This window comes from Hevea brasiliensis, chromosome 4 (genome assembly GCF_030052815.1).
Source record: "Hevea brasiliensis isolate MT/VB/25A 57/8 chromosome 4, ASM3005281v1, whole genome shotgun sequence".
Classification (NCBI taxonomy): Eukaryota; Viridiplantae; Streptophyta; class Magnoliopsida; order Malpighiales; family Euphorbiaceae; genus Hevea; species Hevea brasiliensis.
Genome location: NC_079496.1, coordinates 98,888,019 through 98,902,237, shown reverse-complemented (window position 1 = coordinate 98,902,237; position 14,219 = coordinate 98,888,019). Strand labels below are relative to the sequence as shown.

Genomic DNA, 14,219 nt, shown 5'->3' with positions numbered 1-14,219 from the left:
CTACTTCACACTTCACTGTGATTTTATGAACAAAATCACAAATCACATTTACATGGAAGACCAGCAAGCCGCAAGCCCCAATTGCCACAGCCGATTTGTCGACCAGAAGACTAGCATGCCCCAATCATATCCCCTAGTCCTAGATCTGGAAACGCCCCAATTCCCTAGATATCCTTCATATGTTGTTGATAATATGAAATGGCCACAAACATCATAAACATTGCATACTAGTATTGTCATTTGATTTGAAAATTAGATAAATAAAATTATTTTAAAACTAATATTCTAAGGATGGTATTTATTTTAATCTAAAATCAAGATTTATTATTAAATTTTATAAAAATAAAAATTAAATTAATAACAAAAATTAAATTAATAAATAATTTTATTAATAAATTTAATAAAAATTATGTTAAAATATTACCATCTGCTATCATAAGATAATAAGATTGAGAGAGAGAAGAGAATAAAATAATTATTTTTTTGAAAGAGGGATAAAATAAAAATTTCCACTCATTTTACTTGAAAATTCGCTGGGTAGCTTTTTCAAAAACAAAAGTAAAGAGATTTTTTTTTTTATTAATAACTAAAATCGAGAGACTAAAATAAAATAAAAAGCTAAGGGATGATATGATAAAAATAGCCCCAGCAAAATGGGATGCAAATATCAAATTATACTTAAGAAGTCTTGAAAGAAAAATCATCTCAACAATATATGCATACAAATTGTACTCGAAACTATTTGTAAATGTTCCACACGCTTTTCACAGACTCAAACAGATCACCATAATATGAAGAAATTACAAAATCATACAGGTGGGGTGGGGGGATGACTTCTAGGAGCAGACCTAAATGATTAAATCCCCACCGACGTGTCCACTCTTATAATTTATAAAACTGCTCACTCTCTCAAATTAATTTTCAGGGATCATATGGACATTTGATCCTAACGCTTGATAAACATGGGCATTGTTCAATTTGGCTGGATGATTCAAGTTAAATAATAAAACCAAAACTTTCAGCCCAGTAATTTGAAGGAGGCAACAAGCTGATGCATCAACAAGCTCATCCAAAAGGGTTCCCTCCAACAGAAGAGAAAGGCGACGGGGTAGCAGGGGCTGAGAATCTACCAGCCAACCGTTGATCCATATTTATGGCACGAAAAGCACCTCCCTCAGTGCTAAAGCCTCCTACTCCCTGGGGCCTGCAAAAAATTTTAAGAAAATGTGAAAAAGATGCATATACAAATCTACAAATAGATTATTAAATCATTCTGATCAACATCAGATAAAAAATTTGACATTATTTAGATGGGATATTTAACACTTAGGATTTTCAAGATTATTTTCTACTTGTAGTTATCAAACCCCATTCAACCAGTCATGAAATATCATTGATAATATGAGTGGCTCAAAGCAAGGAACAATGTAAAACCAAATTGAATTTGAGAGAGACAGAACAAGGAGAGAATAATATTTGAAGCAAGAACAACTTGGATGACAAGAATGGGGAGGAGAGAAGGTAGCTAGCAAAATCTTTCTTCTCTTTTCTTCTTCTTCTTCTTCTTCTTCTTCTTCTTCTTTTTTTTTTTAAGGTTGTAAAATACTATTCAAAAAGCAGATACACTTGAGGAATACTTACCTGGAAAGTGGCATGTTACTTGATACTTGTCCCATATATGCCCCTGAGACTTAAAGCACACAATGAAGAGTGAAATACAGTAAGGGGGAAAAAGAAAGGAAAAATATTAAGATGGGACTTTACTTGGAGGCGTAGCTGATGCATAAGATGGTGGCTGGGGAGGTAGTGTTGATGGATAAGGCAATGACTGGGTTGGCATCCATGCTGATGAGGGAGCACCAAGACTAGAGGTGTGCTGTAAGCCTGAAGATGGTGGCATATTTGGGAGAGCACTTTGCAAGGATGCCATGGAAGGAAACTGCATCAGAAGGAACATAGTCGTGAAAAAGCTAGAAATCAAACAAATCCATGCAATTTAAATTAATTCCAATTCATGTTATTAATTAAGGAGACCAAAACAAAATGTCAAACTAAGCACTCTTACTGCCTGACAAGCTCTAGTAACTATGTCCACTCACATATGTAATAAAGCTTTATGTTAATCCATTGCCAGTTCATATTGCTCTTTCCACCAATTTACACATGCCAACTATCATGAACCAAGTAGTCATAATGTCTAATTTCCATGACTTTGCCAACATGTATTTTTCACTTTTTTTCCTTTAGCAAAATAACATGGCAAAAAATATTGAATCAAACACCACAAAAGAAGTTGAGTAATGAGTTTAAGATTGAATCAATTAATCACATACACTATGGCCTTGCACTGGAGATGGCTCACTGAGATCAAATGGGTTTGTTGACTTGGATGGCTGGACAAAAGTAGGCATGGGCTGCAATAAAAAAATTTCCAATTTGTAAGTAGTGTGACAAAAAAATGGTGCATGCAAGCCAGCAAACAAGACAAACTGATTGAGTCGTCATGGCTGGTTGATGAACACACCGCTGCAGTATTACTATATTGCATTGCAAACCCCATACCACGGGGTGGACCAGTTTGCCACCCTGGAAACGCTGCATGGAAAGATGGATAGGTTGCAGCAAAAAGATCCTGCAGACAATTCAGGATCAGTGTCAGGAGGACACATTATTTGATGGATCACCATAAAATATGAAAGAAATGAGTATTAGGTACATTACCTGAGGAAGTTCTTTTCTTCCATTTGATTTTACTTCCATAGCTGGTGGTTGTGATACACCAACAGAAGCAACCCCTGAGGCAGGCGTAGAGATGACTTGAGGGGCTCCAAAAGATGGTTTACTCAAAGCTGCTTGCACAATGGGAGCCACTGACAAATTCCAAGGCTGCCCAAAAGGCACCAGAAGCAATGACATAAACAACTATTATATGATAACATAGATCCAACAAAAATTTGAGGAAAACCACTTTAAACCTGATTAGCTGAAGCTCCATCAAATGGCAGTGCAAATTGTTGAGTAGACTGACCACTAGAAGCAGGGTATAGAAATGGTTGCCGATGCTGCACACTAGGCCATTGCCCTGTTTCATTAACTTTGACAAAGGTACCACCATTGACAGGCATTACAGATGCCAACCCAGGAGCAGCTGCTGAAACACCACCAGGATGAAACATTGTAGCAGCAGTGTTGAGGGGCAATATGGGTGCATTCCCAGCTGGCACAGCAGGTGGAGTTCCACTTGGTAAATTTGCTGCATTGCCAACAGATGCAACTAATGCAGCAACAGAACCACTTGGCATTCCAGATATTTGACCAGGTACAGATGCTGGCACTGACATTTGTGAGAGAACAGATTCCAGTGGATTTGTATTTGCATAAGCTTGAGATGCCTTAACCTCAGGTACAAAATCAAAAGAAGCCCAATTGTAATTATTTGTTGTACTTGCAGGTTGTGCAATGGATTGAGACACAATTGTTTGTTGTGCTTGAGGAACTGCAGTTTTGACAGGTGGTTCAGGATCAGCATAAAAATCAATTAAGCTTGCAGTACTCTCCGCTTTAACTTCAGTCAGATTCCCATTGGTGGATCCCAAGCTGCTAGAAGATACAGTTGTCTACAAATAAAGTGCAACAAACAAATGAGACCATTTCTTCCCTCCAACCCAGAAAGAGCAAGAGAAAGATTTAGAAAAGATCAATGAAGTGAAGGAGTTGCCAAATGCAGATTCTTACATAACAGAGATAAACGCAACAATCAGTGCTGAACATGCAAAATGTTTGAACAGGAAACTAATATGTTATATACCATATTTTACTAAATTTGCGTGTGAGTGTAAGAGAGTCAGTATGTGCATGAGAGAGAGAGAGAGAGAGAGAGAGAGTTAACTGGACCACTAATACTTAAAATCACAATAAGCAATGCCAATGTGAAAACAAATTACTATTTACAAGCATGGGACAATAAAAACACAAGCTAAAAGGTAGCACTCAAATTATACCTTGAGTTTTTTTTTCTGACTTTTTTTCAAACTGATTATTTTTTTCAAGCCATTGTGGTGGACATTCCTAAAATAATGTGTCCTCTCAAATTCAATAATAGATGTTTGCCGGAATTTCCAGCCTTAATTCCCATTTCAGGGCCTGCCTACATCAACGCTTAGCTAGAGTAAGCCAAGGCATGAATAGACAGGTAAGCAACTGGCCTCGAGTAAATCAAGCTGTTTATGTCGTCTCACAGAAGTTTGCAAATAGAAAATCATGCTGCCACCTTCCAATTAAGGCAGTAAGTTTTGGTTGGTGATTTTAATTGATATTCCCCCATGGTTCTCTCTCTTTTCTTTTTGGTGGAATAATTGCCCTGGTGATAGGAACTTATAGTTTCTGTCATTTTTAAGCTTTAATTTGCCTCATTTCAATTATACGATATTTGTTCATTTTGAATTTTGGAGATCTAAGTTCAACTTTAGATGTTTGCACTGTGTATGCAAATGTTAGATACTAACTTTCTTAACTTTCTCATTGGTAATATTGAGGTTATGATCTCATTGGTACTTAGAAGCAAATTTACAAAATAAGAGGCATTGTGGTCCCAACTCTCAAGAAAAACTGAAGTTCATGCTTACTGTAACCAGGAATATTGAGTATTTGGAAACAATAAACCACTGAATTTTTATATTTCAGTTCATTTATGATTGGGTCCTATTATATTTTGGCGCAGTTCAGTTAAAAAAAATGAAATTCAGTGTTTTAGCTCCATTTTTTTTTTTCAAACTGTAAAGATGCTCTACCCTAACTCAAATTACAGAAATATGGAACAAGAACAAACTGGCACATTATCTAGCAAGAAACAACAAGAACATGGAACAGTCCAGTATTGAAACAGCTACATGTTGCATGCTACTAGATGATTTCATTTGAAGATTGTTATTTTATGAAGATTCACAAGATATAAAGAAATCCACAAAAAATTGAAAACAGAGAATGTTGATCTGAAAAGAGGCAGGGACAAGAATGTAAGTTTAATAGTTATGCATGCAACTGAATGAAACATGAGCTCTACCTGTGTCTGTGCAGAGCCATCGGCAGCTCTTACAACACTGGTTTTGGGAGGTTCACTTATACGAAGTGGCACCACATTACCTCCCAAAATTTCTCTAACAGGCCGTACAATAGGTGGACTAGAAGCATCTGGATCTTTCAGTCGCTCAAGTGACCTGCTTTCCAGCTTTGAATCACCATCAGATACTCTACGTTCATCAGCTCTCTTTCCATTTCCAAATCTATCCTCCCGACGCCAATCATTAACTATCTCAGCACGAGTAGGACTTCTCCTGTAATCATTATATTGTCGATTTTCTTGATCATATCCAGGACTTCTCTCATCGTAACCATATCTAGAATTTCTATCATCACTTCTTCCACCGGGACTAGACATTTCACTGTATCGGCGTTCATATGTATCTTCATATTGTGGGCTTCGAGACCCTCCTTGGTACGAGTCCTCTTTGTCACCCTGCATGATGTTTCATCAATCAGAATATTAAACAATTAATCAGAGAATATAACATTCAAAATCATTTAAGATCAATTTCAGAAATATTAAAAAGCATACCAAGTTAATCCCAGCGACAATAATGTCAATAAAACACAAAACAGGAGAAACGGTGAATCTTACCAACTTTACACTTGGAGGCTTTCCATAGTTCCTCTCACCAGTGTATCTTCTATCCACATAAACATGTTTAATAAAGTCCCGAAGCCTGTCAACATTACTGGAAGCAAAAGGATAAATCAGAAGTGGAATCATTATTAAAATATATGATGAAACACAATATAAATGAGTGACAACCTGCCATCGGGGGCAGAATGACGCTGTGGATCCCATTCTTTAAGATAAATTTCTCTTGCACGCTGTGCATGAAAGATAGAACTAAGTCAAAGTTGAAAACTGAATAGGTAACTCCCAGACTACACTAGACAAGTATCCAAGGCACCTGCAGGAGGGGTAACACACCTTGTTTCCACCTTCTTGAAGAGCAACAACTTCTTGTGAAGTAAATTTAGCCATTGATACTGATTTTACTCGGTGTGTAAACTCCCGACTACAAATAATTTCAAAGGGTTATGACAGAGCAAGCAACATGATAGCTCTCTCCACAAACACACACAACAGAGAAACTTTTCAAGAAATACTCTTAAAAAAATGTAAATAAGCACAGAACAAAGAGACAAGTTGCTGAAAAGAAATTGGAAGACAAAGTGTAAACACATTCATACTTACTGGATTCCACTACAGGTGGTGCAAACAAAAGTCCAGAAATTTGAGCAAACATATTGTGGTCCCTGCACAGCCAAGAACAAATTAGCATCATATCAACAAACTAAAAGCCACCTTTTCTGCAGTAAAATGGCAGCACATGCATTCCAATTTTCATGATATAAGTATCTCAGCCACTATGCTATTGCTTTAAATAAATTATGTAGTTAGCACATACAGAATTTGGCTTCAGATCATTCGTAATAGGGAAGAAGAACAAGAGATCACTTTCCCATAGTTGACACATGGCAAGCACTATAAATTTAGATAAACTAACCCCATCTTTTTACAGATCCACAAATCTATTTACTCAATCAAATAACCAATTAATCACTGCAGTCTATGATGTAGAACAATACTTAAAAACATAACCTTGAATCACTCTGCATCAGCAAACAATCACAATGCAACCAGAAAGGTATAACAAACCTTATGTGGTCCAACATCAAGGAGTAAAAATTGCTTAAATTTTTTTCCCCTTAATAGAAAACAGATTTTAGGACAACTAGAAAAGAACAAACCACTGATATTATTCCAAGACATAAATCAATATAACAATCATCAAAGCTTCCTTTTCAATTTCATTGAAAGCTTCAAACTATTTCAGACATCATGAAACAATTCATTAATTAAAGTCCAACTCATTAAAAGTTGTAATAAAATAGTAATAGCCAAATAAAGCCCAAATTAGGAAGCATACAACAAATAAATCAATTAACTCATTGGTACTTTGGTTATTTCAACAAAATTTCAAATTTAAACTCAACTAAAGCCAAGACCAATTAAGCTTCACTTCAGGATTGAAGTTCACATAGCCAAGGCCAATGAAAGCACTCACCAGACTATTACAGTTAATGCATCTGCGATTCTCGGAGAGTTTCAAAAGTCCCCGAATTATACGTTCATTCTTCTCGTCTTCTTTCACTCGATTGGCCATTCCACTACCTCCTTCATTTACCAAAAAAAAAAAAGTGTCACAATACATCAACAACAAAAAGAAAGCTACAACAGAAACTCAAATTGATCTGAAAGCGATATTAAATCATCAACTAAACGTGAAATTGAATAACCATCCAATTTAACAGCGAAAAGCCTAACGCTTTCATCATTTTGACAGAGCTTACCTCTCGACTAAGCATAATAATCAAAGATTCAAACAAGAAAATTGCATTTCGCCTTTTACTACAGGAACTTAGCTACCAAACGGAGCACATACAAAACGACAGGGAAACTACAATTCAATAATCTCAAACGACGGATCTGAGTAATCAAAACTAGCAAAACAAAGTGAAAAACTCAATGAGTCCGTTTGGAAACCAAACATAAAGAAACAATTAAACAAAAAAAAAAAAAAAGAAAATCAAACTGACCTGAATTGTGTTATATGCACAATAAGCTCATTATAAATAGAGATCAAGCGCTTAGACTCTCTCCCTCTCTCTCACTTTCTCTCTTTCTCTTTAATTTGGATAAACAGAGCTGCAGGAAAAAAGCAGAGAGAAAGAGAGAGATTTGCAGATCTTTCAATAGTCGGAAACTAAGGGGCTTCTGTACAGCTAAGAGCTAAACCAAAGTCTGCCTTTTTCTTTAAAATTATGGAGAGAGACAATGAGAAAGAGGAACATTAAAAATATTAATGATAATTAAAAAATTAAGAAAAGTTTATTTTATTGTGTCTGGGGCAGAGGGGAACTGTACCCTGTCCCTACGGGTGTGCCAAGCGTGGCTATGGTCTTATTTTGTTCAAAGTACGGTCATTGAGACTGGTCGCTGGTCTATGGTCTTACAAGGCGACTGATTCAGTCCGTTTTCATACACAATTGCCCTCTGCTTTTTGCATAATTACGCAATTGAGCCGTTTTTGTACTTGTAATTACTAATTAGCATTCTTTGATCCTATTTGTTTCAGAACTCCCCGTTGGTTTTTAATTTTGATGGCTATTTAAAAAAAAAAAACTACTTTTATTGTCAAACTTTTCTTTTTATTAAAATTTAAATTTTAAGTGGCTTTAATATTTTTAAATAAATATCATCATTTTGTTTTTAAAATTTTTAATTAATTTCTTGTTTTAGTTAAATATTAAAATTATATTAAATTATTATAAATTTCAAACTTTTGTAAACTTTTTCAGTTTCAATAAATTTTTTTAATTTTATTAATTTAATCCTCAAACTTTAAAATTAGTTTCAATTTAAAATTAGCTTATTGAAAGGGTTTAATTGATAAAAAATAATTGAAATATTCTCTTACACTATTAATATTAACTAATTCTTTTAATTTTTTCATCTATTTTGGCAATTATACTCAAATTGATCATTTTACTATATATATATATATATATATTAAAGTTATAATTATATTTCTTTTGATTATATTATTTATATTTACTATAAACCTTAAATTTGAGATAAAATGATAAGAAAAATGTGAATTAAAAATGCAAGTAGATAGAGAAAACTTTAAAAATTGAGATAATAATATTAGATATATTATTTAATTATTAAATATTTTTCTATAAGTATGAAGTTTGCTAAAATTAATAAATTATTAAAATTTATTGAACAAATTAATAAATTTAAAAAGATAGGCTAAAATTAATAATGAGAAAAAAAATTATTTTTATCAATTGATGAATTTAATTATTTAATTAAATTTATTACTAAAATTAAAAATAATAGAAAGGTATAGAAATTGACAGATTTAGCTAAAAACTTGAAAAAAAAATCACAAAGATTTATTTTTTTTTTGTCATTTAGCATCAAAATTATAAATATATTTAAATTAAATTTATTTAAAAATATTTCTTTTTACATAATTCCAAAGCTTTTTAAAAATATTTCTATAATAGAATTGAAATTCTAAATTTCAACTCAATTATTATTCTAATGGAATTGGAATTGGAATTGGATGGAGATTTTTAGTTCTAATGTTTAGACAATATTTTTCAAACTAAAATTGTGACTACGATTGATTAAAAAGGCGTAGGCTTTAGGTAATTTTTTTTTAAAAAAATTATTTGAATAAATGATAAAATTAAAACAGACACAAAGTTAACTAAAAATATTAAGCATAACAAGCATTTTTTTTTTAAGATAAGTGTATTTTAATTATATTTATAAAAATTGATAGAAAATAAAATAAGGTATATTTTTCTGCTTTATTTTATTTTTTTTTAGTAAACGATTTACTACAAAGGATTTTTTTTTAGTGAATGTGTCACAATTAATTCTTTTTTTTATTTTGAAAAGACAATTTTTGCTTTGCTAATTTTATAAGCATAATATAAAGGAGTGAATAAATAAAAATACATATATTTTTAAATAATTAATTAATTTGAAATAATGTATAATATTATTTACAAGGACGAAGAGAAGGGAGACGAGGAGTCTTGGCTCCACAAAAACTCGCAAAAAATCTTAAATATATTTAGTAAATTTAATATTTGTTAATTGACTCCCTCAAAATTTGTCTCATGGAAATTCAAATCCTCCCTAATAGGTCAGGAGGTGAGAGAGGAATAGAAAAGAAAGGAAAGAGGAAAGAAAGGAGAGAAAAGGAAGATGAAATAAGTGTAAGAGCCAAGGTGAAATATTTTTGAATGTATTTAAAGGTATTTTCAGATAAAGAGATTAAAGTGTAATTTTACAATTAAAAGATTGTGAAATTATAAAACAAATCATTTTCTTATCCCCTTTCCCCCTCAGTCTCTCTCCTCACTACGCCCTCTTATCAGATCTCTTACTATAACTACTCATGTGACATTCTCATTTTAGCTAGTTCGTACAGTCTACTGTTCCAGTGATCAGTGTCGGTCCGGACAGCTAGAACATTCGAAAAAATATTTAAACTAAAGTAAGGAACCAAAAATTAGCTCAAATATTAATAAGAAAAAAAAATTAGGAAAAATTATAAAATGATTTTTGGGACTCCAGAGAAGAGTTATTGAGGTTCTTATGACATTAGAATGCCAAGAAAATACTTAGAAAAAATTTTTAATCGTTACAGACAATTTTGGCCCGTTAAGCCAAACGGAGGGCATTTTGGTCATTTTATCTTCAGAGATGATTTTTGGACTAACTTGTCCAGTTAAATAAATAATTTATATAACATAAAATATGATTAAATGTTGTTAAAAATTTAATTGAAATTAATTGGACAAGAAAAGGATGGAAAAATGAAAGAAATTGAAATTATAACATCATAAGGATGTCATTAAAAGTCTCCAACCCAATCAAGTGTTGACACATGTCACCAAAGTATTTAAAAAGACATAATTGTCAGAAAAAGAAAGAAAAAGAAGTCCAAAATTTGGGAAGCTCCTCTCTCCTTCTTCTTCATGCCGCCCCCTTTGCCCTCCATAACCAAAGCTTTACCAAGCTTGATTTCTTGGGTTTCCATCCATTAAAAGTTAAACTTCTCAACATAAAAACTTGCTCTTACACCTTGATGATTCCTTTGGGAGCAAAAAGAAGAGGAAAACAAGAGCTTTAGTAAGTAGGAAAATCTCACTTCTTTGAGGTTAGTGACCTAACCATGAATTTTTCTTTAAATTCATGTTAAGGACTTTGAATGAGTGTAAATTACAAAGAAAAAAAATTGTTGAATACCATTTGTATGTAAACCCCAGATTTTTGGTAGCCATGGTTAGGGTTTGATTGTGTTGAGTTTAATGCAATTAAAAGACTATCATGGCTGCCCACAACATCTATTTACTAAGTGGATTGATGAAATGAAGTGAAAATGCATGTGGGGTAATGTTTGAGTTAGGGTTTGGGGTGGAAAAATGGGACTTTGACCATATGATGATGGAAGTAGGTTTTAATGGTCAATTAGTGACCATTTGGTTTGGTTTGAATAAAAAATGAAGTCTGTTTAGTGATGGGATTTGGGTTTAGTGTGGCTGCCCTAGGTGACCTGCAGAATTGGACATGAGTCCAGCAGGTTTGGGCAGCCATAACTTGAATTGTAGAGGTTCAATTAGTGCAAGGCCAATTGGATATAAAACTATACACATAATGGCACAACTTTGGTGAAAAAACCATGCCCATAAAACCAAACCAAGTAGACCAAAAGCTTGCCCTAATCCGGATGACCTGCAGTCTATTTCTGCAGAATGACCAAATGAACAGTATTTGTTCATTTGGCCATAACTCAATGTAGAAAGGTCCAATTGACCTGAAATTTTACCAACGACAAGCTGAGATATAGACCAACAACTTTCATGAAGGAACCTAACCCAAATTATGACCAGAACCTATCCAAAAAGTGAGTTGTAGTCACTGTTCACTGTACTGTAGATATAGTCAGTCTAGAAAAATTTCAATCCGGCCAGTTATGGTTTTTGGACCATAACTTGAGCTACAAAACTCCAAATGGAGTGATTCAAAAAGGAAATTCAACTAGACAAAATAAGGAACAACTTTCATGTTGATCATTTTGCCAAATTCCCACTGCAAAAATGACTAATGGAATAGAAAATATGAAGCATGAAAACTAAAAATTCTGCTTAATTAACATTAAGCTTAGAAATGGTATTGGCAACCAATACCAACAAAATTTGAATGCAAAATGTGGTATGTTGGGAGTATTAAAACCAATGTACCTATTGTCTATGCAAAAGTCAACATTTTAGTTGACTAATGAAGTGAATAGTAACACCAAAACTTAAAATTTAAAAATTGTAAAACTCAAAAGTGTAAAATGCCCTAGTATACTTAACAAGATTGGTTTGGATAGCTTGGCATGCCAATAGGGTTCTGTTAGCAGTACTGCATATGGCTTCATGCCATTCTGTGTTTTATGGCTTTCCCATGCCATTCTGTGAAATAATAGCCTTTGGCTACGTTATTTGAGTTGATATACTTGGGTTTTAACCCTGATCATCATTACAGCTTATTAGCTATTTTGTTGCACACCGGGAGACTCAATGTGACCGATGGTGTTATGGTCTGAGGTACTTAGTACCCAGTGGCAGTTTACCCATTTATCTAGTCCAGTCAACTAGTATGGGTTACTCGGGCAATGATAATAAATCTTACCAAAGTTTAATTAAATAATAATGAAATTAATATCAAAAGTTAAGTCTACCAAAAATGTAAACACACATTCTGCATATTTGTTTCATTTTATGCTATTTTATATTATTTTATATTGTCACCACTAAGTAGAATTGCTTAGCGTCTCGCTTTTGCCACGCGCAGGTACTGGAGACCTAACTGGGGAGCCCAACAGACATCAGACGGGGTGAGCCTTCAGAGCTGCATCCGGGGTCCAGAGTCACCTCACATTTGTACTGCATATGGTAGGACATTAGGACTATAGGTGGCCCTTTTGTATTTTGCATTTTGTATTAGTTTGGATTGTAACTATAAACTCCTGTAATTATATATTAATGTAAATATATGAAATTTCATATTATTGAGGTTTTCTGCATTATGTATGTTAAAAAATGAAATGTTAAGAATTATTTGTGAATATGCTTCAAATGATGAAGTGAACAGAAAAATTTCGAAAATAGTATGTGATTTGAGATTGAGATTTTGAGATTGACTTGAATTTGTATAATGGAGTTTGGATTTGGAAATTATTTTGGAAGTGTTTTTAAACAGGTTCAGAAGAACTGTTTTTCCAATTTACAGCTGGTACTCTATCGGATTTTCTATAAAATTTGAGGATAAATTTAGATTTATCAAAATTGAAAATAAATGAATTATAAAGGGATAAATTGTAATAGAAATATAAATTGGTGCTCCGGCACACTGAGTGGCATAACTTGCTTGGCTACACTGTAGACGGGTAAGAGGTGTCACATTTAGTGGTATCAGAGCATCGGTTTAGGCGTTTCTGGGCCTAGATAGAGTACATACCATTGCATTGCATTTGTAAGTGTTGAGGTGATACTGATGCAGATCTGTTTGTTTTCTTATTTTGAATAGGATATGGATCTTGCTTCGCAAAGAGCAGTTGATGAAGAGGTGGAGAGTCAAGCTCCACCAGGGGTTGAGTCTAGGGGCAAGGGAGAACCTGTAACACCCTCCCGGTAGCAACTCCGTACATTCTACTGTTCCGGTGACCGGTGTCGGTCCGGATAGCTAGAACGTCCAGAAAAATATTTAAACTAAAGTAAGGAACCATAATTAACTTAAATATTAATAAGAAAAATTTAGGAAAAATTTTAGAAATAAAATACAACCAAGTTAAACGAGCCGGTGCCTTAGCGATGGGTAACCCAGAGGGAAGTTGCGGTTCTCACAACTAGGAGCCCTAGACCCGGGTAAAAATTCATAAAATAATTTTTGGGACTCCAGAGAAGGGTCATTGAGGTTCCTATGGCATTAGAATACCAAGAAAATATTTAGAAAATTTTTTCTATCGGTACAGACAATTTTGACCCGTTAAGCCAAACGGAGAGCATTTTGGTCATTTCGCCTTCAGAGGTGATTTTTGGCCGACTTGTCCAGTTGAGTAAATAATTATTATAACATAAAATATGAATTAAGGATGATGAAAAAATAATGTAAAGCTAGTAGAAAAGAAAAATCAATAAAATGCCAAATATGACATCATTATGATGTCACTTAAAAGCTTCCACCAATTATAACTAAACAACCAATTAATTAACCAATAAAAGAGATAAAATTAGACCAAAGGAATTAAAAATGCCATCAGCCATCTTCCTCCCCAAACCAGCCAAACCTATGCCTTGCCCTAAACCTCCATTAACACCCCATTGAAGCTTAAAAATCTCTCACACCTCACCCCAAAACCCTAAGTCATCTTCACTAAAACTAATCCACACACCCTAAGGAAGCTCTAGGCAGCCACAAAGAGGAGAAATTCTAGAGTTTTCACAAGTTCAATAAGTTGAGCAAAGAGGTTAGTGCCTATTTATACACCTAT

At 33.8% G+C, this 14,219-nt stretch overlaps 1 protein-coding gene across 4 annotated transcripts; it reads right to left on the bottom strand.

Annotated features, from left to right (window-relative positions):
- Positions 1-688: 688 nt before the first annotated feature.
- On the bottom strand, positions 689-8,062 carry LOC110657607 (probable ADP-ribosylation factor GTPase-activating protein AGD14). 4 transcript variants are annotated; one of them, XM_021814876.2, is made up of 14 exons: positions 7,690-8,062; positions 7,158-7,267; positions 6,284-6,345; positions 6,017-6,104; positions 5,852-5,913; positions 5,678-5,774; positions 5,063-5,515; positions 2,976-3,617; positions 2,722-2,886; positions 2,525-2,632; positions 2,334-2,414; positions 1,765-1,939; positions 1,642-1,690; positions 689-1,204 (listed from the first exon to the last, which is right to left on the bottom strand). In XM_021814876.2, the coding sequence occupies exons 2-14, from the start codon at positions 7,254-7,256 to the stop codon at positions 1,066-1,068; spliced, it is 2,220 nt and encodes a 739-aa protein (XP_021670568.2). In that variant the 5' UTR covers positions 7,257-7,267; positions 7,690-8,062; the 3' UTR covers positions 689-1,065. The 4 variants fall into 4 exon arrangements, with proteins under 4 accessions (XP_021670568.2, XP_021670571.2, XP_058001719.1 ...); XM_021814879.2 differs by having other exon boundaries at positions 1,642-1,684; XM_058145736.1 differs by lacking the exon at positions 7,690-8,062 and adding an exon at positions 7,444-7,578.
- Positions 8,063-14,219: the final 6,157 nt, after the last annotated feature.

Bases quoted from the DNA above. Each gene is read 5' to 3' on its own strand.
- LOC110657607 (XM_021814876.2), bottom strand. From the start codon at position 7,256: ATGGCCAATCGAGTGAAAGAAGACGAGAAGAATGAACGTATAATTCGG. The intron at 6,346-7,157 runs GTGAGTGCTTTC...TTGGCTGTGCAG, and splicing joins GCATTAACTGTAATAGTCTG to GGACCACAATATGTTTGCTC. The intron at 2,887-2,975 runs GTTTAAAGTGGT...CCTTTTGGGCAG, and splicing joins ATGGAGCTTCAGCTAATCAG to CCTTGGAATTTGTCAGTGGC.